The 24,974-nt window shown below is 31.5% G+C and overlaps 2 protein-coding genes across 3 annotated transcripts in view; both read right to left on the bottom strand.

Annotated features, from left to right (window-relative positions):
• The window catches only part of LOC119678278 (hillarin), an 87,793-nt gene that overhangs the window by 47,047 nt on the left and 15,772 nt on the right, over nucleotides 1-24,974 (bottom strand). The window lies entirely within an intron of this gene.
• Nucleotides 1,578-3,490, bottom strand: LOC119678280 (4-coumarate--CoA ligase-like 7). The gene is made up of 4 exons (XM_038090034.1): nucleotides 3,124-3,490; nucleotides 2,855-3,053; nucleotides 2,667-2,786; nucleotides 1,578-2,565 (listed from the first exon to the last, which is right to left on the bottom strand). Exons 1-4 carry the CDS (start codon nucleotides 3,473-3,475, stop codon nucleotides 1,599-1,601), a joined length of 1,638 nt encoding a protein of 545 aa, XP_037945962.1. The 5' UTR covers nucleotides 3,476-3,490; the 3' UTR covers nucleotides 1,578-1,598.

The following is a 24,974-nucleotide window of genomic DNA, read 5'->3' as shown; positions in this document are numbered from 1 at the left end:
ATTTTGGATTAAATTATTTTGAATATCTCATCAACGAATCAAAAATGCTTGCCATTGATTGAATTTTTAATTTCAAATTCCTTTGGTCTGTGCGGTCTAAAAATTCTATAATCTCCATTACGTTCTCTAACTTATTTTACCAAACACATTTTATTTATATGAAGCGAAACCGGAGTTTCCTTTAAAGAAATTAACAAGTAACCAAGGTATCGAGCAAGCCATAGTAATCAGCGATGGTTGCCACTCTCAACAAAGTAAAAATTTTTACAAATAAACTTAAAATAAAATAAAAATTATAAACTAAAAAAATTATGAATTTCTTTCTTTCTTTATAATCAATAAATATTGTTAATTCGTTTAAAGTTCTTTCATAAATCCATTTCATCTCTTCTTGTTATAGCTTGAGGTACTATGGGAAAGCACTTCGTTTATCTGAAATACCCCTTTTATCTGAGGTATTTCAGATTTATCTGAGTATATCGTCAATTATCTGATACATATCAAGTATAAATTTCAAATATTATATGTCATATTACAAGATCTGGGCTTGGGTTGTTCTATAAACTTTACTCATAGTATCTGCTAACTAGTCATTATACTGTATATAAAAATATGTAAGTAAATGAGGAATACTATTAAAAATGTATATGACTTCTTCGTTACAAATAAAAACAAATCGAAACCGAATAACTTCCAACGAGATGACAGCGTACAAATCATGCTGCAGATTGTCAGATTCCTTCCGGAAAGACTAATTGGGGATATTGATCTCAAAGTGTTAATATATGGACGATATTGTACTTATAACCAGGTCACCATAAAGCAGATAATAGTCAATAACTTAAAAGAATACTGCATTATATAATTATCTATATATATTATATATATACCATATTGATAAATATAGCTGATTCCAAAATTATACAAGGCGATATAGGAAAAGTGAGAATTAGCACTTGATTAGTGAATAAATATCAGTAGTAAAAACATAAATAAATAGATACTCAATAAAAAAAGTTAGTAGTTCTAGTACCAACCCCAAATCCTCTAAGTTACACACGGATATTGACAGATGATCACTGTTTGAAACAGGTTAACATAGCGACACTAACTACATATTCCAAATATAAAACTTTTGACCTAATCTACAGAAACAACTTAACAACACCTACGAGGATATTGAGTTATAAAACGATATCAAGCTAGGCTAAACCTGCGCTATGTAAATGAGGGTTGCTTAAGTATATGATTAGAATTGGATACTCCTTTTAACTGCACTTACCTATTTATATCTTTTATATTAATTTGAACGCTATAAAAACAGAAGCAAGTTTCTATGAACCGATAAACGTAGTTAAGATAGACGATGTTTTCATAGATCTATATATATAATGTATGTAAAAAATAATAAATGCGATCTTGTTTCATGTAATTCTCACAGTGTGTGTGTGTTATATGAGTTATACTATTTAGTTAATATTTACGAACCTAAATTGTAGACATTTAATACTTTAAATGAGAAATAATTTTTATCTTCCCTAAAATATTGAAAACTAAATCTTCTGATCAGTAATTATTTCATTTCCTTATTTTATTTATTAAGATTTAACTAAATCATAAACTTTTCTTCTGAGAACCTTGCCAGATCCAGTTTTGGGCAATTCATTTAAAAAGAACACACCACCCTTTATTTGGTAAATTGCAGCCATGTTTTCTGCAACATATTCCTCCACCTTAGCTACAGTAAGGCGCTCGCCTTCTATATTATTAGTACGCACAACTGCACAAGCAATAAAATTGGTAGTCACAAGATCTGGTATGCCGAAAACACAAACTTCCAGTACCCCAGGCACTTGCATGATCACTTCTTCAATTTGTTGTGGATAGATTTGAAAATTCCGTGATTTAAAAACGTCATTATCACGAGAACAGACATGTAAAAAGCCATCTTCGTCAAAATAACCAATGTCGCTAGTTATCAACCAACCATTGGACAAACTCTTCTCGGTAACCTCTTTATTGCGATAATAACCCAGCCAAGCATATGGTGTGCGTATATTTATAATGCCTGGCATATTGATTCCAAGTTTTTCACCGTTCTTAGTTGTAATACAAACTTGCATATTCGGCGTAAGTTTACCTTCAGTACCTTCGCGACGCTTACCTGGACCACCGTCATTTTGTGAGAGCATAGTTGACAACTCAGACATGCCATATGCGACAACTAGTCCCGGCTTTGGCTGAGTACCTAAAAGAGCATTAAATTTTTCAGAAATAACCTGTGGAACTTTGGAACCACCACATAATAGATATTGTATGCTTGACAGACGTGCACTTGTTTCTGCTGTTGCATTTTGTAAGACTTGAGCAATATATTCCGGTCCCGAAATGATATGTGTTATACGATACGTGTCTATCAAGCGTAAAAAATATTCTGGAGTGAATGGCTTATTCGTTATAATGCGTTTAGCGCCATTTAAGATAGCAGCAGTAAATGTCCATAAGCCAGAAGCCCAGTACAATGTACTGAAGGTGAATAGAACTGTATCAGAAGTAGTATTTTGGCTAAAAATAATACATAAAAGGAATTTAGTAATAATATGACACCACATTAAACATTATTTACTGATTAATAAAGAAAATGTTAAGTAATAAATTATGCTTACAATGTTGGTAAATTCATTAAAGCCTCATGCGAACAAAGAGATCCTTTTGGTGTACCTGTTGTACCCGAAGAACACAATATGACAGCTGTATGATCCCCACTTAAGTGCGTACATGGAAACCTAAATTTTATACACAGATATATTTATTATTTAAGACGTTTTAATTGAAAACTAAGTAGTTTACTTACGACAGAGAGTGCAAGTCAACTGTTTCAACTGGAACTAAAAGTTCTTTAACATTTCGCACACCATGAATCACTCCATTCAACAGATATATATCAGCCGTTAAATGTAGCTCATCCCTTGCACTTTTTATAATCTCGTAGTTATGTACATCACAAAAAATTATCTTCGGTGTTGTTACTTCAAAAACTATTTTTACACTATCTACGAAATCGAAAAAAGTATATATAAAACCAAATTAGAGGTTTAATGACCTATAAATATTTTTAAATACCTTTATCAAAATACGGATATAGTGCATTTATGGGTGCACCACACAGAAAAGCAGCTACCACAACTGCAGTCAAATATGTTGAGTTATTGGCAGCTATACCAACGACGTCATGTGCATCGAGACCCAACCGCATAAGATTATTTGCAATTATTTTACTCTCATGCGCCAATTCTGCTGCAGTCTTAATCTCACCCGTACTATCCATTATTTGTACTATCTTTTCTGGATTACGGCTCCACTCCAATAAAGCAACTTCACCAAGTGTCATATTCGAACCATAAAACTGTTTACGTTTTGGACCTGACCAAATTTTCTCCTCTGCATCGTAAAATGTAGCCGTAAAAGATTGCATGTCTTCTCGCTTCAGTGTTATTCCACCGACTGAAATGCTTGGTCCATTATAAATACCTCTTATCAATAGCTGACTTGCTTTTAATTCTAATAACAAAACAAACATTGATAAGCTGCATCAGAACAATGTAGTATGCCAAATAAAATGCCATGGAAACGGAGAATCAAGTTGCCAAGAGATATACTTGAAGATCGGTACTACTAAAAGAGCAGTAAGTAAAAGAGTAACTGATCTCCGTCGAGAATTAAAATAAACAAAACACAACCTAAAATGATACAAATCTGAGTAACGAACTAAACTGATAAAGCATTATTAAAAATAATATTCCACTCTATTGTTTGAACTTTGAGCGGGACGCGATACTTTTCCACTTTTATTGACTTCTTGGGGGATCCGTAAGAGTTTCAAGCACTTGTCGTGTTTATGAATAACCACAAGTCATAGACAAACATTTAAAGTCATCCAAACGAGAAAATCTAACAGCTGATTACTTTTTTTTATTGCTTTAATCGGCAAAAGATATTTGTTGTTTATTTATTTTATTATTAAAATTTTTAAATTTAAATTCTTATCAGTGTACCAGACTCTATTGACGTTGATGAAATGTGTATTTAATTTGTTTTTTTTTTGTTGTCTTAATTTTTCGATTAAACCATTTGAGATTTCTGCATTATGATAATTTGACTTAACTTGTGAAATATTTTATTTATTAGAAAAAAATCATTTCTCTAATGGAAAGAGTTAAAGTCTAGAGATAAAGTTGAAGAAGATTATTATTATTGAGTGATTTGATTAAAGTATACTTTAAAATTCTACACAGTAAAGAATTTGCAGATGCTTTATGGAAGGTAAAGTGAAAGAAAGCAGAAACTTTATCTGCAATTAGCTTAAATACTTTTTAGGATGATTCCCAATTCCAGTCAATTCTATTTGACAACGGATTTCAATGAAAACAGCTATCAATATTGTTCACTATATAAAAGATAGTGAAATTGACAATTTTACATGAAAATCGAGAAGTGAGCTATATTCAGATATTATGATAAGGAAAAAGTTATTTAGAATAGCTGAATTCACTGAAATCTATTGTCAAAGCGACATGCCGATCAAATCGGAATAGTACCAACATATTCGATTCAAACTCTTTAAAATGCAGTTTTATAAATTCTGATTATAATTATTCCCGACTTTGCTAATAAAATATTAACACTATTAAAGTGTTCAGTTTTAAACATCGTAGGCTAATTTATGACCATTTTTTGCGACAGCCAAATAGTGAGTGGACCCTTACTGCCTCAGCAGCCAGGTCAAGGGCTATTTGGGCAATCTATTCCAAATATAGAACCTCTAACTACATCTCTAGAAACAAATGTGGGGTATCTAGGTTAATATCTGTCTTTACAGGACACTAGTCAAGTGACACGGCATGGAGCTAGACTCGGCCTACCCCGTGGTACCTCTTGTAGTGCGTGTCTACCAACTCTTAAGATAATGACACCAGAACACCTGATGTGTCTTTGTCCAGGTTTGGCCAGAACTAGGTTTAAGTTTCTAGGGGCCAACTTCTTCAATTCACTTGACGATACCTCCAGCAATAGATTTAGCCAGATTCTTGCCTTGGTTAATGTCTCTGGCTGGTATGCGCCCATTCACCGTTTTAAAGAAACCTTTAGTTATTAATTACAATTTGAGTAGAACAGGGATTTAGATTCCTAAACTAGCAGAAGATTACTGATTCAGGGTAATGATAAAAAAATTACATGGGATTTGACTGAACGAGTCATTAATCAGTCTCAACTTGTGAATATAAAAGCGGCAGACCAGATATCTAGTTATATAATGCAAGTACAAGCTCAGCTCTATACTGAGTAGCATGGCCAAGATTGTGCTAAGGTGTGTGTATACCATAATATACCTATGACAAGGGTCATTCTTTTACAAATCGGAAACTTTTGACCTCATCATCTCCGATGATCGGAGATCATGAGGTCATTTTTTGCAAAATCTGTCCGGATGGTAAAAGAATGACCCATATGTACATATATGTGTGTATGTAAAAGGCAATATAATTTTCACCAAAATTCAAGTAGTCTGTTATTTCCCAGAAGAAATAAGCTACATATGTATATCAAAATTTATAGCTTCAAAGTCATCCATAAACGAATAATAGTTTTTGTAGAGACCAAAGAGATAAGCTTAAAATAAAATGGTTTTCATTATTATTAGAATTAATTCTTCATTTATTAACTTGATTAATAAAAATTAACGAAAATAATATTAGTTAAGAAATAAATACTAAAAGTTTTATTTTTATAATTTTTATAATAATTATTGTAAATAATATCAATCGAAACGATTGATATTTGAAATTAATATTTGAGGCCCCCGATGGTTTAATACTGGGAACAATTGGCATTTAAAGCTTTTCAACTAAATCTTTCTCTTTTTTTGCTCTAGGAACGCAAAAGCTAGTATTATTATCTCCCTCTCTTTCTAGAGTGCAACATATACATTCATATATGAATAATATTTAAACTAAAAGCAACCAATCAAAATGATGAAATAATTTTGCAAACATTTATATAAAATTTTATAAAAATTTAAAAAATTCTCAATTTGTAAAATATTAAAAAAAAAATAGTGAATTTTTCGTTACTTTTAATTACTTAAATCGAAAAAATGAATATAAACAAAATAAAATTATTATATTATACAATATATTGAGAAAAAACAAATTTATCATTAATAATTGATTATATATAATCATTAATATATTGATTATATTTCGCAAGTCACTCTTAAGTTTCGCTTGAAGAAATTAAAACAATTCTGTTGTTGTTTTTGGGTTTAAAAAAAATCCATGAATTCATGAAATTTTATTTTTTTATTAAATAAATTTTATTTCTATGAAATAATATTCATACAAATAAAAATAAAAGTTATTAATTAATTAAGATTAAACATCTTATAAAATTTTCACAATGGTAACACCTAATTTACCTAATTTTTAACTAATTTACCTTACTTTAATCCAATTTACCCTACTCGAAATTTTATTAAATACCAACATTTGCTGCCATACCGGAATGATTTATATATATACAATATACAAATTTATTTTCTATATTTAAAATTTAATATTCACTTATATATTTATTAAATATTTATTTATATATATTTAAGCTGTATTGTAGTTTTAATTAAATTTTTTTTACCACTGCTGTGCTTAATGTAACAATAACTGCGACCATTTTTTTCAAGGATGCGTAAAATTTAATAAATAATTATTTATACATAAATAATAATAATTAAACATAAATCTCACAAATTTCCTTCATATTTGTACTTAAATGAAATTTTAAATTAGATGAAGGCGCGATTAACAGCTATTATTGATTTACCACCAATTGCATATGAAAAAAATTTTTCTGAGAGACTTTTGTACGAGAATAGCAAGAATCTACAAAAAGAGCAGTAAGTTCTTTCGTGCTATCTTTCACACATCTTCTGAAATACCTTAAACTATCTTTGTCTGAATTACCTCGTAAATTTACGACAACAGAAGACGTGATTACTAAGCAGGCATTATTAAACCAAACATTCGGTAATCCACGAGGAATAGTAACCAACAAAAGGATTACTGTGTTTACCTCAAATGCATTCACGGATTACAACGCCGCAAAGCATGTTCACCACACACTGTTGAAAATCATATTACGGTCTTTATCAACATCTGTATGAAGTGATTATTAACGTCTTTGTGATGTTACGGTTTTTGCTAACAAGATGATCTCGGTGTGTTTGTATTCGAACAAAACAAAGATAATTAATGAAATTTACATACAGCAGATATGCTTCTGAATGCTTACAGTTCTCTACATTCCAGTTTAGTACATACTTGAACCATTATAAATGTGTAGAAATCTCGTACACTGTCATGCGATCGCATTCCAGTTAAGTTTCTACTCAAACCAAGTATAGACAAACCAAGCAGTTTTAAAGTTATTGCTAACTCATTGCAGTAAGTTTTTAAGTCACAAACTGATGTTGTTTAAAATGTAAGAACGTTTTTCCTTATACTCAAATACTGAAAATAATATGAGAAACCAGTAAGCAACGATATCGACTTTTATCGCTAATGCAACGGAATTCATGTGTAAATGCACAGCGGAAGCCATCTTAATTTGTGTACAGACAGTTTCGTAGCCAGAAATAAACTTCTGCTGGGGCTGAATATTTAGATTTGTAATTTAAATAAACTTTTTATATTATTAAACAGTGATGAAGCATTAATAATATATTAATAAACATATTCCTTTAGTTTCATTTTAGGAATAGCTTCGGTCTCTTAAGTCTTCCTCTGGTTATTTATTTGCACTTGAATGTATAAATTTGTATGTATAAAAATATTTGCAAGCTTTTTTATTTAAAAACTTTAAAATACTTCCAATATTTAGATTTAATATAATTTACATTTCATACATAAGAAGCTATTGTTCTTAATACAAATTATTTTATTTTTTATTGTTATATATTTACCATAAAATCAAATTTTTCTTATTAAACAGATAAATCAGTTTTATAATTGTTAGAATGGATCGTATTCATAAGTATGTAAATTCTATTAATTAATTTTTGTATTAACATTTTAACACATTAAATGAACATTTCAGGAATATATTTTACATAAGAAACTTTTAAATAAAGCAATGAAAAAAGTATACAATTAAATAGAACCATTAAAATCATAGAATCACCAACCGTTTTATTTCATTTTAGAAATGATTATTTTACTACAGTAACAAAACTATTACATTTTTAATTAATTTTTTCATTTTAAAAATTTAATTTTTATAATGAATAACAGAAACTTAACATTAATTTTAAATTAATAAAATAAAATAATAACACTTTGAAAACTACATTTTTATTTGCTTTCTTCTTTCATTCATTCTTTCCTTTTGTTCGAGAACGCATTTAGCTACGCAGAAACCAATCCATAAGCAAGCAAAAACAGAAAGCGTTTTAAATATATTTCCCCTAAAAGTGTGGAAATTCATTATTTACTACCAATGCTAGAGAGCGTATAAATATACGGTCTCTTCCAACACTTCCACATCGTTCGGCTTTTGATGCTTTCCGCCCACCGCAAAAAAAAGAAAAAACACACCATCACATAGTTTCCAACACAAATTTATTTCTTTTGAAGGTGTATAATTGCTTTCTTTTAACCAATACTGTGGAGTGTATAAAAAACGATCTCTTTCAACACCGCCACATATTTCTACTTAAGGTGGGGAAAATCATTATTTTCTAACAATATACGGTCTCTTCCAACACTTCCACATGGTCTCTAACATAGCAAAACCTACTTTTAACAAATAACGTAAATTTATTTAGTTTACTTTATTCCAAATCCGTAGAAATAATATAGTTTTTGCTTTTACTTCAACGTGCGTCAACAAATTTTCTGCACAATTGCAAAAATAAACACTTTGAATACTTGCAGAATGAAGAATGAAGTGAAGATCATTCATTTAGTATTTAATGTTAATTATTTTTCTATGTTAATTTATTTCATTATGTGTGTATTATCCATATTAGTAAGGTTTATAACCACTTTTACAGAAAATGTTTCATTTTGCTTTTATTCAACGCGTGGCCTTTATTTGAGCTACTACTTAGGAATAGCGTGTGTCACAACCCGTTATTTTTCAATTAATCTTTTTGTTTAATTTTGAATTTGTTCTCTATTTGATTAGCTGTTTAGGTATAGCATATATCAAAACCCATTGTTTTTGAATTAACCTTTTTTATATATTAAATGTGTTCTCCATTTGATTTGCCGCTTAGGTATAGCTTATGTCACAACCCATTGTTTTACAACTGAAATTTTTTGTTCGAATTTAGTTTTTGCTTGATGTATTACTTAGGAATAGCATATATCACAACCCCTTCTTTTTTTAAACTTATGTGTATTCTATATTATTTGTTCAAACAGAAAGTATAGATTTCAACCAGTTATTTTAACAGTTTCCATATTATTAGTACATAAATATAACTTTACATAAGCATTTACATAAAATCCAAATGTATATTACTTTAACATATTTAAATTCCCCTATATTTACAGTTTTGATCTGTCTTTATTTAACATTGCAGACATATTAACATTGCAGTATCAAATATCAATTGCCGCCAACAGTTCTGTAAAGCATATGTTCTTAACATCAATGTCTGTTATACCCCTTTAATAACATTCTTTTATATTAAACATTTTCCTATTTGACATATATTTGTCAACTAGCCATTATGAAATAAATTTAACATTTGCAGTTATGATACGTACATTGTGTTCTTTAACATTAACATTAAGATTAACGTTAACATAAAATGTACAATAACGTGTTTAATGTTTTGAATGATCCACACTTTCCCCAACACGAGTGCGCTCTTAATATTTGTCTTATACTTCCTTCTTCTTCCTTTTTTGGCTCTCTTTTGCTTTTGTCGGTTAAAAATTTTTGAGTTGAGTAGTTTTTAGTTATTGTACAGGCGGCTGTATTAAGCGGTTGTTAAGAAGAAATTAGCAGATAAAATCGTGTTTAATGCATTTTAATTGAATAAATATTTTAAGAAAATGTGCAAAATTAAACTTTAAAGTGTGTGGCTATTAATATTATTATTATTATTTGAAAAAGAAAACGATATAAAATATAACGGAAGATATTGATAATAAAAAAGTGAATGCTGATGGAATGATGGAACACAATTGAATACTGAATACTGAACACTGAACACTGAGCACAGCAGCTGCAAAGCAAGAAAAAATCGGCAGTGTCAAACGCTGCAGCAGTAGTGTGTAGGGTCTAGACACTGTTTTGTGTTCTTTGTGTGTCTTTCTTCGTCGCAGTCGAATTTCAACTGCAAGTACACTTTTTGCTGCTTTCGTTATACAGTCACAAAGCTGAAATGTTAAATAATATATATATATAAATAAAAACAATAACAAATAATTAAAACGTATACAATATTGTGAAATAAATTACAGTATGTAGAAAAAAAAATTTTTGCAAAAAATGTGTTAATAATTTGGATTCGCAATCGTTATTTAAAGTCGCGTCGGAATTCACTCAACAAATTTTTCGGCAATATTTTTTTTTTTTTGTTTTTTGTTAAATTTTTTTTAAATGTTCGTTTTCCACCGTTGCTTGTTTTTGTTTTTTTTTTGTTCTATATTACTTTCTTATACTCAACGTGTTTGTTGAATTATCTTGGTTATGTTTGTTATTGTTGTTGCTGTTAGATTTGCCGTTTGCCGTTTGCTGTTTGTTGTCCAAAATGTCAAAAATAGAAAAAACAAAAAAAAATCTATTCATTTCAAAGTCACATTGCTATGATCGCAAATTATTATTGGCAAGGCAAGTTCACAGTGTTTGAAAAGTGTTCTTTCTGCTAAGCTGCTGCACACAACCGGAGGCAGTGACAGTGGCAGTAGCGGTGGCGGTGGTGCTGATGCTGATGCTAATCTACTAATGCTAATCTGCGTGTTTGCTAAACATTACAAAATATAAATATAAACAAAGTAAAAGTTATAACAGTTTTCGTAATTTAAAGGGAGAATAAAAAAAATATTTAAGAATAGCATGTGTGAATTGCAAAAACAACAAAAACAAAAGAAAGAAAGAAAAAAAAAACAACAACGGCAGTGGAAAGGGTTTCGTTTTCTAATAACAAATAATTTTGCACATAAACACGCGGTACTGTGCTATTTACATACAAACAGATATTCGCACAAACACTCATACATATTAACTGCTATAAACGACTCAAACATACACACACACATACATACACACGCCAACTCATACACATCCCCACACAAGAAGCACTCACCACTGTAAGCAACGACGCCGCTCATAATAGTAAATTTATGTGAAGAGATCGTTGACCCCAGCAGCAGCAACAACAACAACAACAAATACACTACTATTTTGCCTTAGCAAAATTAGAATTATTATTATTTATATTTATATTTATGATCTGCGCTTAGCACTTTTTCACTTTAAACAAAGCTAATGTTTCTATTTGCTCTCTACGTACGCGTACGCGTACACGTTTAGAGTTTGTCAGTTTGTCTCATTTGGCACGTTACAAACATACATACAAACAGTAGTAACATAACAGCAGCAACAACAACAATAGTAACAACAACAACAAAAGCAGCAGCAACAAACATTTCATAAAATTTAGAAGTTAAATTTAATAATACAAGTTTGCAAAAAAAAAAAATTCGTCTTATTCGTTTTTTTGTACATTTTTTTTGTTTTTTGCAAAAAATAAAATACATAATTCACATTTTTTTTTATTTTTTTATTTATTTATTGTTTTGCTCGCTTTGGTGCTTAACATGTTTGCAGTTGAAGCAACACTTTATTTTCCTGCTTTGCCTACCAACAAAACGTGCCTTTCCCCATTTACATAAACTTGCTCCACTAACGAATTCAGCAACGTTCCATTTCTCCTTCTGCAGCACTTGTTGCTGCTATTGATTTTTTTTTTGTTTTTTTCATTTGTCCATTTTTTTTTTTTTTGACAATTTTGTCTCGTATCTCGAATAATCTTTCAAGTTTGTCTTTTTCACATCCATTCATACTTTTTTTTCGATTCTTATTAATTTTTTATTTCTTTAGATTTTTTTTTGTTTTGAATGTTGGTGAAATTGCTTGAATTATTTTGTTAATATTAAATTGAATGTCATTGATTTGAGAAAAAAGAAAAAAAAAAAATTAAAAAGAAAAAATAGAGAAAAATATAAAGGAAAATGTCTTGCTCAAAAAATGTGCTTCAACAGAATTTCGGTGATGGCAATCCACTAAACTATGAGGAGCTCAATGTTATTGGTACCGGTAAGTTCTCTCTGCATACTTTACACTCTAATCATCTAACAGTTTAATACAGCCATATATATATATATATACATACAATATATACTAATTAATAATATATTTCGATATTATGGACGTGTGCGAGTTAGGCTAAGTTGCGTTCTAAATGAGGGAAATTCTAAGTTGTGCCGATAATGTAGTGATGTGTCTGTCGACACGTGTTGATAAATGGCTAAATGTGTGCAGTGCAAAAAATCCCAAAAAATCTCCCATTTGGTTTAGCATCAACTTAGCCTAACTCGCACACGTCCTAAAAATGCAAGAGTCCGAGAACAGCTCTGTTGTAGAATTGCAACAACTAATTGAAACAGCTGTTTTTGTAGCATACTACATCACACGAGAAACAAACAGAGAAGATGTCAAAACAGCTGTTTTTTTTTCCTTTTTTGGACAAGGGTGTTTTGTTCTTGTCCATTGCAAGCTCGCGCAATCTGCGCATTTCATACAACTTGCGTTTGCAAGACAGAGTAAATACCTACCTCTATTATATATTAAATATGAAATGATAAAAATATGTGTTTTTATTATAAAGTCCGGTCAGGGAGGTTTATTTCCGTTTACTTTAATCTTATGCACATCCATTAGTATTGAGAATCGAAGTAAACTACACCAAAACAACAAAGTTTACCCTTAAAGACACCCATTAGTGGTAAAGAAATATATAACAGATTTTGAGCAAACATTACACTTCTAAACACGATAAAGAACACAGTATCCATAATGTTAACCATACTATGCTATTAAGATCACCGACACTAAATAAAACATAAAATTCTTGTATAAACGGTAACGTTTCAGTGCAATGTTCTAGTTAGTATGTTTCTTAATGTCATTGTCTATAGAAAAGCTACAAACACAACCAAACGCACCGAAGTCATCTACCAGAAGCGACCGGTTCTATATCCCGGACCCATCCACTACGACTACCAAGCGCCTGTCATCACACTCAATAGGCCTTTTTATACCAGGAGAACTGTTCGGGTTAAAACAACAAACATAACAAACTATCAACTAGGTCCCTAATATCTACACATTAACCGAAGTCATTTAAGTATGCAGTAAAGCACATAAATTGTTTATTATGACATTCAAATATAGCATCAAAGTTCAGAAACTGCAGAAGCAGAAAAATTTAACTATAAAACTAGAAATACATATATGTCCATTTATTCCAAATTTTAAACTTAAATCTGAAATTTCATATTGATAATATTGACAACCTATAATGCAGGTTAGTTATAAATTTGCTTTAATTTTATGTGACCATGTTCAACTTACAGTTTTGAGAGATCTTTTAAGTTTTATGTGAGTTCATATATGTTTTCACAACAAAACAAAATTATCTTAAAGCTTTGTACTAGAGTTTTACCTTCTGTTCAAAAAGTACTCGGATTTTGTAAATAAAACACATAAATTTAAATTTTATTCCAAATTTATTTTATCTCCTTCAAAATATGCTCCTTTTGAAGCGATACACATATGCCAACGCTTAACCCAATTTTCCATACACTTTTCGTAGGCCCGTGCAGGTATTGGTTTTAGTTCCTTCGGCGAATTCTCTTTTACCGATTCAATCGACTCAAAACGCTTACCACGAAGTGGCAATTTAAGTTTCGGGAACAGGAAAAAGTCGCACGGATCCAGATCTGGCGAATATGGTGCCTGAGCGACGACAGTGGTGCCGTTTTCCATAATAAAAATCGCTAAATGCACTTGAGGTAGTCTCACATTAATAGCTGCTGTAAACAAACTAATTGACAGATGGCGCTCAAATTTATACTATATGCCAACGTAACAAAAACAAAATTTTGTGAGAAAAGTCTATTACTTAAGAAGTAGTTAATAAACAACAAAATCCGGATACTTTTTGAGCAGAAGGTATAAGCAGTTCACTTTTCTCTAACAACGAAGTTCCGTTGAAATTTCACTGCTTACAGGGAAAATGAATCAGCTTTCTCCAACAGCATTGGAACTACGAAGACTACAGCAACGTGTTGTAACTTTACACTCTCTGGCTTGCTTTGTCTCCAGGGTACTATCGACTTTTTTATTATTAGAAATCTTATACAGTTTTGTTATTAATATTCTCTTTCTTTAGAATATGAATTGTAAGAATTGTCCATACAATACACTTTCTAAGAAGAAACTCAAAAAAAAACCTTAGTGATAGTTGATCATTGTATTATATAAATAATATATTCCCTCATGTTAAAGAACACTCTAACAAATAATGATTGCAAATGATAATCTTAAAGTATTGAATATTTTTGTTTGCTTACATTGCACTTTTTAAAATAAAATAATTTCATTCATAATTTGAGATGCTCCATCTTTTCAACAAAAAAAAAATAAATAAGTAATTTCGTTTCTGATAAGATAACGATAATCTTGCAAGCTGCACTCTAATCGTAATCGATGAATTATTATTACATATATGTGTGTATATAATGCATTTATATAGAACATATGTGCAAAAAGTTGAACTCTATTAATTATTATTATTTGTTATAGAAAAAATTTTTTTAAATTAAAAAAAATTGATATGATTTCAAATTTATTTATTTTTCCACCAAATGGATTTCAAATTTCTTTTTAAAATTTATTAAAATTAATTTTCACAATTAAATTACAGTTGTTTAAAGAATAAAACTATTAATAAAAAAAACTATTGTCAAGTCCATCACTCTATTTTTATTACTTGGGCTTTCCTGTCTTCTGTATTCTGGAACATAGTTCCCTATTTTATTCTTTTAAATTTAAAAGTTGAGCTGTTATTGAATTTTTATAACCCATTATATTATAGATTTGAAATTTCTTTTTAAAATTTATTAAAAATAATTTTCACAATTAAATTACAATTGTTTAAAAAGTAAAAATATTAATAAAAAAAACTATTGTCAAGTCCATCACTCTATTTTTATTACTTGGGCTTTCCTGTCTTCTGTCGTCTGTATTCTGGAACATGGTTTCCCTATTTTATTCTTTTAAATTTAAAAGTTGTAACGACCTTTTCCCGGCCCTATCTATAGCTGGGGTATACTCAGCGAGTATACCAGGGTTCGTTATAAGAAAATTTATCTAAGTAAAATAATAGAGACACTTCTGTTTAAAGTAGCGTTTATTATTTAACAAAAAATAAGAAAATATAATCAATTTGTGGAAAGCGATGTTGAAAATGTTGCTAATGATGTAGAATGTTGTAATGATGTTGTAGACGGTGTAGCACGTTGTAAAATGTTGTATGGTGTTATAAATGTTGTAACGATGTTGTAAACGGTGTAGCACGTTGTAAAATGTTGTATGGTGTTATAAATGTTGTAACGATGTTGTAAACGGTGTAGGATGTTGTGAAATGTTGTATGATGTCATAAACGCTGTCACGATGTTGTAAACGGTATAGAATGTTGTGAAATGTCGTATGACGATTGCTTGCAGTGGTGCGCAAGTTGCTAACCTGTAACAGGAGAAATTCCGAATAGCTAATCTCTAGAAACTCTAATATCAATATAAAGCAATACCTTTGTCAGCAAAAGCCAGACAAGGGTTCCTTCCTACTGTTACGCCTGGCCACGTCCGTCAGCAATTGCCAAACGCTCGTTGTCCCACACGCCTTCTGACAGTGTTGGTGACTCGTCGTCCATTCCTCCATCAGCTATGGCCAAATGGAAGTCTGGATGACTAGTTAAATTACCCTACGCCAGCATAAGCCAAGCATCAGGTAACTCAACTGGTTAAACTACCCTACGCCAGCATAAGCCAAGCAGAAGGTAATTCAACCACCGTCACTTCGCCCAATCCAGTCCATCCATTCACATGGTGATCGTCAGCAATGGCCAAACGAATCAACATGTGCCTGGACCAACTAGTCCGAGCTCCCACTATCGTCCCTAACAAAATAGTTCTTACCTGTAACAGGAGAAATTCCGAATAGAACGATTTGGCAATTTCGCTGCCCTTTTATTTGAAATTCCCTCCATTACAGGCAAAAACAAAAATTATCTTCAAGTAAACAAGGTCCCGTAAATTTGTCAAAACAAATTTCTTATTGTTGTACGCATTGCAATCAAATTCAACAAAATAACTGCATCATATAAAAAATGCGTGCACGATATTTTCTTAAATTTGTTTATGCAGACAAACAAGTGAAATAGTTACAACAAATTTAACTAACTTTTATTAGCGGCAAAAAAATTAATCAAAACAAATTTTACTTTACAGGGTCATTCGTTTATACAAAATGTTTGTCTCTAATATGAAATTTACAGGGTCATTTGTTTATAATAAAAATGGATGTTACTGTAGGAAAATTTTATTGAATTTAGAAACATGTTTTTACTAAGTGAATTTAAAACTCATATTTGACTATTCATTTGATTTGTGGGGTTAAATTTTAGAATAAAATTTGGGCCTTACACTCCCTCCCTACTTCCCCGAAAGTAAAAGCGCGACCACTACTGTTCCCGGGAAACTGAACCGTGCCGGGACATACTACCTGTTAGCTTGACTTCTGTAACGTTGCTTCGGACTTTTGAATACTTTATAAAATTCGTCTTGGGCCGTAGTGACAATCTGATCGTGTTCTAGCGTGTCTTGTAGTTGATTAACAGGATGTGGCGGCTGGGGTTCAAGTTCCTTTGATTGTAACGATGATTTGAAATCACTTTGCGAATGACTCTGTGGCATTTGCGACGATGATTCTGAACTTGTAGAAGTTGGTAACAATGGACGATTGACATGTGATGACTCTGGTACTATCGTTAAACGTTGTGGCAGTGTTGGACGTGATGATAAATCATGCTCTTCGATTTGACGCTTTTGTTCTCGTGATTGTTGTACATCTTGTATTTGCAGTTGTAGGTTTACGTGATCTTGTATAGAATATGCATTGGAAATTCGATGTTTACTAAGTCCTGGTTTATTTCCTTCGGTAGGCGTAACGTGTTGCGGAACTTGCTGTGGTTGTATTTCATGCGCTTGCACTTGCTCTGGTATTACTTGGATTGGATGAAATACTTCTGGATTTTGTTTGATATATCTTGGACGTTGTTGTCGTTGTGCCTTTTGTATTTGAGTTTGTGATTCTTGACGATCTTGTGTGTCTCGCTGTAAACTAAATACTTTCGGATTTTCTTCGATATGTTTTAAATTTAGCTGACGTTGTACTTCTGGGATTTGGAACTCTTGTATCTCTTTGTTTGCTTTTGGATCATGCGATGGTGGTACAAGGCATTTACATGGCGCTTGCACTTGTAAATTTTCTCGCAGTTTTACTGAATGCTTGTCTGGGTAAATCTGACATTGTGTGCTTTGTATTATACTTGGCTTGGATAGTAATGCTGTCTTTGAAGTTGCAATTTTATTTACTTTTGCTGCTGTTTGCTTATCTATCGACTGGTTACGTTGTTGGTTACTTTGCTGCTGGTTCCGGACAGGTGATACGGGGCTTAGACTATAGATATCTTCAACTCGTACTGACGTCATGGACATGAGTCTCATTGTATTCTGTAATGGCATCGTTGGTGGATACTGGACCACTGTACACCTGTGGATAGTTTCTTCTTGAACACGGTCTCGACTCACTTTGTGCTGTGTTGTGTGAAGTTCTTCAAATTCATCAGCAAGTGTTGTTAATTCCTCTATACTTGCGAAGTCTTGATGTTTGATGTACATTTTGTAGTTTGCATTCATGTTGCGATATATTCGCTCTAATTGCGAATCTGGATTTAGGCAAGCTTGTCGCATTAAATTTTGAATGTCGATAAAATAATCCTTGAATTTTTCCTTTGGTTTATGAAGCCGCAATCGTACCTCATCTTCTAATTTCTCAAAATATCTAGAGGAAATGAAAAATTTCAGGAAGTCGACTTTGAAATTTGTCCATAGCTGCCAATGCTTATTATTACAGCGATGCCACATTAGTGCCTTATCTTCAAGAAGTATAGGCATCATCTTGGGAACTAGATTTACGTTAATAGCGTAAACATCTGCTAGTTCTTCTATTCTTTCTATGAACCCCAATGGATTCTTTCCTCCGTCGTAACGTACCGACCACTTCCTTATCTGTTCTAGGTCATGAGCATATGATGAGGCCATGATTGACATGAGGCATTTAATCTTTGGCCGTCTTGGGTTTATATTTTCATTTGTGGTAACGTTAGCTTGTGTTATTCAGTATGATGATAAAATCATAATTTTCCGGTTTACATTGTTTTACTCCTTGTATTCTTGCGACAAATTCTGCTAGTCCCTCTGAAACTCAGTCCCTGCTCGGGCGCCACTTGTAACGACCTTTTCCCGGCCCTATCTATAGCTGGGGTATACTCAGCGAGTATACCAGGGTTCGTTATAAGAAAATTTATCTAAGTAAAATAATAGAGACACTTCTGTTTAAAGTAGCGTTTATTATTTAACAAAAAATAAGAAAATATAATCAATTTGTGGAAAGCGATGTTGAAAATGTTGCTAATGATGTAGAATGTTGTAATGATGTTGTAGACGGTGTAGCACGTTGTAAAATGTTGTATGGTGTTATAAATGTTGTAACGATGTTGTAAACGGTGTAGCACGTTGTAAAATGTTGTATGGTGTTATAAATGTTGTAACGATGTTGTAAACGGTGTAGGATGTTGTGAAATGTTGTATGATGTCATAAACGCTGTCACGATGTTGTAAACGGTATAGAATGTTGTGAAATGTCGTATGACGATTGCTTGCAGTGGTGCGCAAGTTGCTAACCTGTAACAGGAGAAATTCCGAATAGCTAATCTCTAGAAACTCTAATATCAATATAAAGCAATACCTTTGTCAGCAAAAGCCAGACAAGGGTTCCTTCCTACTGTTACGCCTGGCCACGTCCGTCAGCAATTGCCAAACGCTCGTTGTCCCACACGCCTTCTGACAGTGTTGGTGACTCGTCGTCCATTCCTCCATCAGCTATGGCCAAATGGAAGTCTGGATGACTAGTTAAATTACCCTACGCCAGCATAAGCCAAGCATCAGGTAACTCAACTGGTTAAACTACCCTACGCCAGCATAAGCCAAGCAGAAGGTAATTCAACCACCGTCACTTCGCCCAATCCAGTCCATCCATTCACATGGTGATCGTCAGCAATGGCCAAACGAATCAACATGTGCCTGGACCAACTAGTCCGAGCTCCCACTATCGTCCCTAACAAAATAGTTCTTACCTGTAACAGGAGAAATTCCGAATAGAACGATTTGGCAATTTCGCTGCCCTTTTATTTGAAATTCCCTCCATTACAGGCAAAAACAAAAATTATCTTCAAGTAAACAAGGTCCCGTAAATTTGTCAAAACAAATTTCTTATTGTTGTACGCATTGCAATCAAATTCAATAAAATAACTGCATCATATAAAAAATGCGTGCACGATATTTTCTTAAATTTGTTTATGCAGACAAACAAGTGAAATAGTTACAACAAATTTAACTAACTTTTATTAGCGGCAAAAAATTAATCAAAACATATTTTACTTTACAGGGTCATTCGTTTATACAAAATGTTTGTCTCTAATATGAAATTTACAGGGTCATTTGTTTATAATAAAAATGGATGTTACTGTAGGAAAATTTTATTGAATTTAGAAACATGTTTTTACTAAGTGAATTTAAAACTCATATTTGACTATTCATTTGATTTGTGGGGTTAAATTTTAGAATAAAATTTGGGCCTTACAAAGTTGAGCTGTTATTAAATTTTTATAACCCATGTCATTCCATTATTCTTGCGAATAGATGACTTTTAACAGTAATCGTGAGCGCCAATTGGTCTTCGCGGAAGAGTACATCCAGAATACTTACCGTCCGAAGTTTTATGCTTGGTTTATTTTAGCAATTTTTTTTTAAAAGTCTTTTGTAATTCTGCAATGCATTTCTTATATAAAATTTATTTTCTCTCCAATTTTTTTGTTGCAAATTTTTTTTTGTTTATTAAAATTTTAAATAATTTTATCGCTTTGATGATTACTGCTATAAATGCACATTATTTCCGTAAATAGTGAAATACATGCATTCCATTCTACTGAAAACTACAAATAATTAATTCAGTTGCGGTAAAATGTTTAAATCTTTAAAATGATTCATAAAATGCAAACATCCTCAACCTAACTCAATTCTTCAGCACCCTACATGCAACCTTAAGAATACGACATTCGGTGACTACCTTATATACAAGAAATTACCATGCCATACATACATATATTAAAATATCTCTGAGTCTGGTATCATATCGGTTGGGACTAAGTTACAGAGACACTCGATTAATTGCCGCTTTCCGCTTCTGGCATATAGTTTACAACAGGGATGGACTTCTGCAATGACTAAACTAATTGATATTGAGCTATATTACTATTACATATGGATTAAAACATATTATTAACGTTGTAGTTATTACAAGACTATATAACTACAAATAATTTGTTCTATAATGTATAGTGGGACTGTATAGATCTATCTAAATAAGAATATAATAATTTATTACCAGCTTGAATAGGAAACACTTTATATGAATATCTGATCAATAACAATTGCTTCTAAAGTAGCGCATAAGTTGTCTCAACTATGCCGGATTTATTCTATATAAATTTTATCGACCGTAACTATCAGTAAAGTTAATATCGATGAACTTTACTGTAAAAACAGCAAACAGCACTATTAGATAATGAAGTTGGAGGAAATGCTGATATAACTAAAAATTGCAACAGAATATGACGTTTAATGTTAATTAAATATATACATTTATATACGAGTTTTCTATAATTTTATATGGAATAAATGTTTATGTATATATACACATGTTTTTGGAAAAGATTCTCTTTGTTTAAAAATTAACCTGAAAATGTTTCAGTTTGTAAGATAAGCATTGGAGTTCTAATCATATTCAGCGTGATTCAGTTGAAAATCAGGAACTCACTAAATATAATCTTAATGAAATCTATTAGACCACTGAGAGTTTTCTGTTTTGTTGGGAAAAAAATGTATTAAAATCGTAATGTACTGCTTCGCTAAAATATAAAATCTTTCTCAAAAATTCATCTTACATAGAGTGCTATTCCAAACACGATTAATTGATATCTGAATGATTCAATAAATAAAGTTACCTAACTCAACTTTATCGAAGTTTTTTACGTTAATGATAAAAATAGTCACTCCATAGAGTATATTGAAGTTTTTATGGAATATTCTGCATAAATAGGCAGTTTGTAAGTACACCTTTACAAACTTTCCTAGCTAAAACAGGTGCGTTCCTCTTCTATATACAATTTTCGGAAATTTATATCCCATTTGCAATGACTAATCTTTCAATTAAATTTAACTACCTTAAAAGCTGTTAATGAGATTGATTCATTGGACTGGAATAACGAGAATTTTATCAGATCACAATATTCACTTGGACCGAATTGTACGAATATTCCCACCAGTTAGTGATTTTAACCAAAGCAGAAGCAACGGTATCGGTGCTGTCAGACTACTGCATATTAATAGGGCATGCCGTAAGCCTTGCTCTAGCCTGGTACGATTTTTCTTAGGGTTGTCACTCAACAGATGAAAAGAAGGAAATTTCACTCAAGCTCAGATGTCATTGCCCAGTTTGTTTGGAGAACGTAGTAACACAGGTGACTTTCTGAAATGGGCCGTTTATCTTTTTTTAAAATAGACAAAATAAAATATCTTTGTTTATTAAGATTTTGACGAATATTACGAATATTATTATTCGTATTAACTTTTGTATGCAAAAGAAATCTTAAATTTTAATCTGTTTACTATGCAAAGTAAACAAGGTAAAGGATCTTTATTGTTTTATGGAAAGTTGTCCAGTACTGAAACAGTTTTTATGTACATATACATTGTCCAGGCTTATTCATATCTAGACCTTAGCCTTTGGGCTCCTTCTTTCATTCACTCAGCGATATTTCAAACTTTAATGTTGAACAGAAACTTGCATTTATTAATGCGCTGGACTGGTTCTAATATGCCCAACTTTCTACCCACAATTACGAGGAATGTGGACTTAAAACGGTTTTTTCGTTAGTTTTGGAGGCTTCGAAGCATTTACGAACTATCTATATAAGAAAATCCGTTTTAACTCTACACTGCCCGTAATTGTGGGTAAAAAGTTGATAGAAAAATACATAAATATGTAAAAACATTATTATAAAAAACATTATTATTATTTTTATAATATTTTTTAAAACAATATGAATTTCTTAAAAGCTTAAAATGTTTATATTATACTTGTATGGTATATTGCGGAAGGTTATGAACGAGACGCATTTGCTACCAGAGATACTTTAATGAAGCTTCCGATCTATACAAATAGAAAAATTTCGCATTTATTTGCTTCTAATAAATCAAAAAAAAAAAAAATTAAGAAGAAGAAATTATTGAATAAAATTAATTTACATAATATACAAATAAATCTCAATATTCAGAGTCATAAATGATTGTATATTAAACCGAAATGAATGGAATTGTTATAGATAGCGTCTAAACAGACGCACACTTGAGTTTGAATCAGAAAATTTAATTTAAAAATTATTTTTGTCGACCACATCAAAAATATGGAAGAATGGCAATAGGCTACAGGGAGGGGGATTGGAGACGGTATGGACTTCATAATATATGTGACAAATGACAATTTCTTTGTATTGCAGCATTAATAGAAGTGTTCCCATCGCAAATTACTTTCAAATCATATTACGTTAAGCGTTTTTTTTTTTAATTTTTTTTTCTTCTTTTTGTCTCTCTATTAGTCATCCATTAAGAAACACGTTTTTTTGTTTTTTCGGGCAGCAAGTAATCTTGCTCTTCATTTTATTTCATATATTCTTAAGCCCCTCGAAATTGAAATTCTTAAGAAATTCAAAAATTCGTGATGCGACTGTAAATGCCTCGCTATATTTAAACACAAGTGTTTCAATAATTTAATGGAACATTTTAAGCAAAATTGCCTCTTAAACATGCTTCGTATCAGTCATTGAACCAACCTAATGGTGGATGAGGTTAGAAGCGTTTCGGGCGAGCGTCTAAAATGTGTAACACCTGAACGGAACAAGTGGTTGGAGTATGGTGCGGCCTCAATGAGGCAGTGACAAGAAAGTCAAAAAGTCTATGGCCAATTACTCAGCTGGAATTACTTTCGACTGGCGGTAGGCGGTAGGCGGTAGGCGGTAGGCGGTAGGCTGTAGGTGATAGGCGATAGCAGGTATCAGCTCAGTTCGCTCTTGTAACTAACGAAACACGACGGCCCAAGCTGGCACAGTATGAAATCAAGTGGATTTGTTGTTGGTGTGTAAATTGCTTAGAAATATCAAAACATTTTATTAATAATATTAAATATTTGTTTGTTTGTTTGTGTGCATGTCGAGTCATGTACGTTCGTATATTTTAATATATTTTACGCTAAAATAAATTTAGCATTTTTTGTGTTTTATTTTTTTTTTTCTTTTATTTGTGATTTTATTTATTTTATATTTTATTCCTTTGCCTTTGCTGTTTTTTAACGACTGCCGAAATGTAGCGACAAAGAAGCAATTTCAATTTATTTTATTTAATATTCTATTATTGCGTTTTGTGCAAATTCGCTTAAGCTCTTTTCTTTGTTACTATTACTTGTCTTCGGTTTCCACTACTTTATCTACTTTACTTTAGCAAAAATTTTAATGAAATAAGAAGTAAAAAATAAAAAATAAAAAATATTTAAAATTACAAATAAAACAAAAAAAAATTGTTCAAATTGTTGATTGCGAGTGAGTGCGGGGTACACGGAAACAATGACTTCGACTGTTACGTTCTTGTTAATGTTGTTGGAGTTAACAGGTTGTTTCATTGTAGACTCTTCAGTATCTTCAGTATCAGTTGCCGTTCAACTGAGACTTTTATACAAACAAATATGCTACACATTTACTACACATTAACTACAATCGAATCGTAAACACATTAAAGAAAAACTGTATTACTAATAGAGTCTACTAAGTAATCTGCTGCCATATACTGCCATATACCTCGAAACGTTTCCTCTTCACGGTGAAAAAACTAAAAAACTAAAAAACCCGCTGTAAAGACCAGCGATCATAAAAATACTGGCAGCATTTGCTGTTAGCCTACTTTTTGCCCTATGTGGAACGTACTCTGGTGTTCTGCTGCCATATCAGCATGCATAACATTACTGTTAAACTGTTGAAGAGAACTGGCTGACTATATTATCACATTTTATTATTAGTGTTAATTAAATTTTGTCGTCACAAAACTTGATATGGTCCGGAATAATTCTCTCTCCCACTTTATGCAATAATTTTATTAAAAAAAATATATATGTAGAGTGATGTGTCTTCGTATATTTGTTATACTCGTTATAGAGATAAAGCAGCTGAAACAGCTGACAATGTTTAAAAATATTTGTAGTTCTCTGCTGTGGTTCCTCTTTCAACTTGTTCTATTTAGTTCTTATCTTATGTGCGATATTAGATTTTATAATATTTTACTTTAAGTATAAATGAATACATATTTTGTTTTTTGCATCAGCAAACTATTTT

The sequence above is a fragment of the Teleopsis dalmanni genome, chromosome 2 (assembly GCF_002237135.1).
Source record: "Teleopsis dalmanni isolate 2A chromosome 2, ASM223713v2, whole genome shotgun sequence".
Taxonomy (NCBI): Eukaryota; Metazoa; Arthropoda; class Insecta; order Diptera; family Diopsidae; genus Teleopsis; species Teleopsis dalmanni.
This window is presented reverse-complemented; position numbering and strand designations above follow the sequence as displayed.

What these genes read in the sequence shown, in the direction of transcription:
- LOC119678280 (XM_038090034.1), bottom strand. Translation starts at nt 3,475, where the DNA reads ATGCAATCTTTTACGGCTACATTTTACGATGCAGAGGAGAAAATTTGG. An exon ending in ATATCCGTATTTTGATAAAG is followed by an intron (nt 3,054 to 3,123) that starts GTATTTAAAAAT and finishes TCGATTTCGTAG; the next exon opens with ATAGTGTAAAAATAGTTTTT. An exon ending in GTTGACTTGCACTCTCTGTC is followed by an intron (nt 2,787 to 2,854) that starts GTAAGTAAACTA and finishes TATAAAATTTAG; the next exon opens with GTTTCCATGTACGCACTTAA.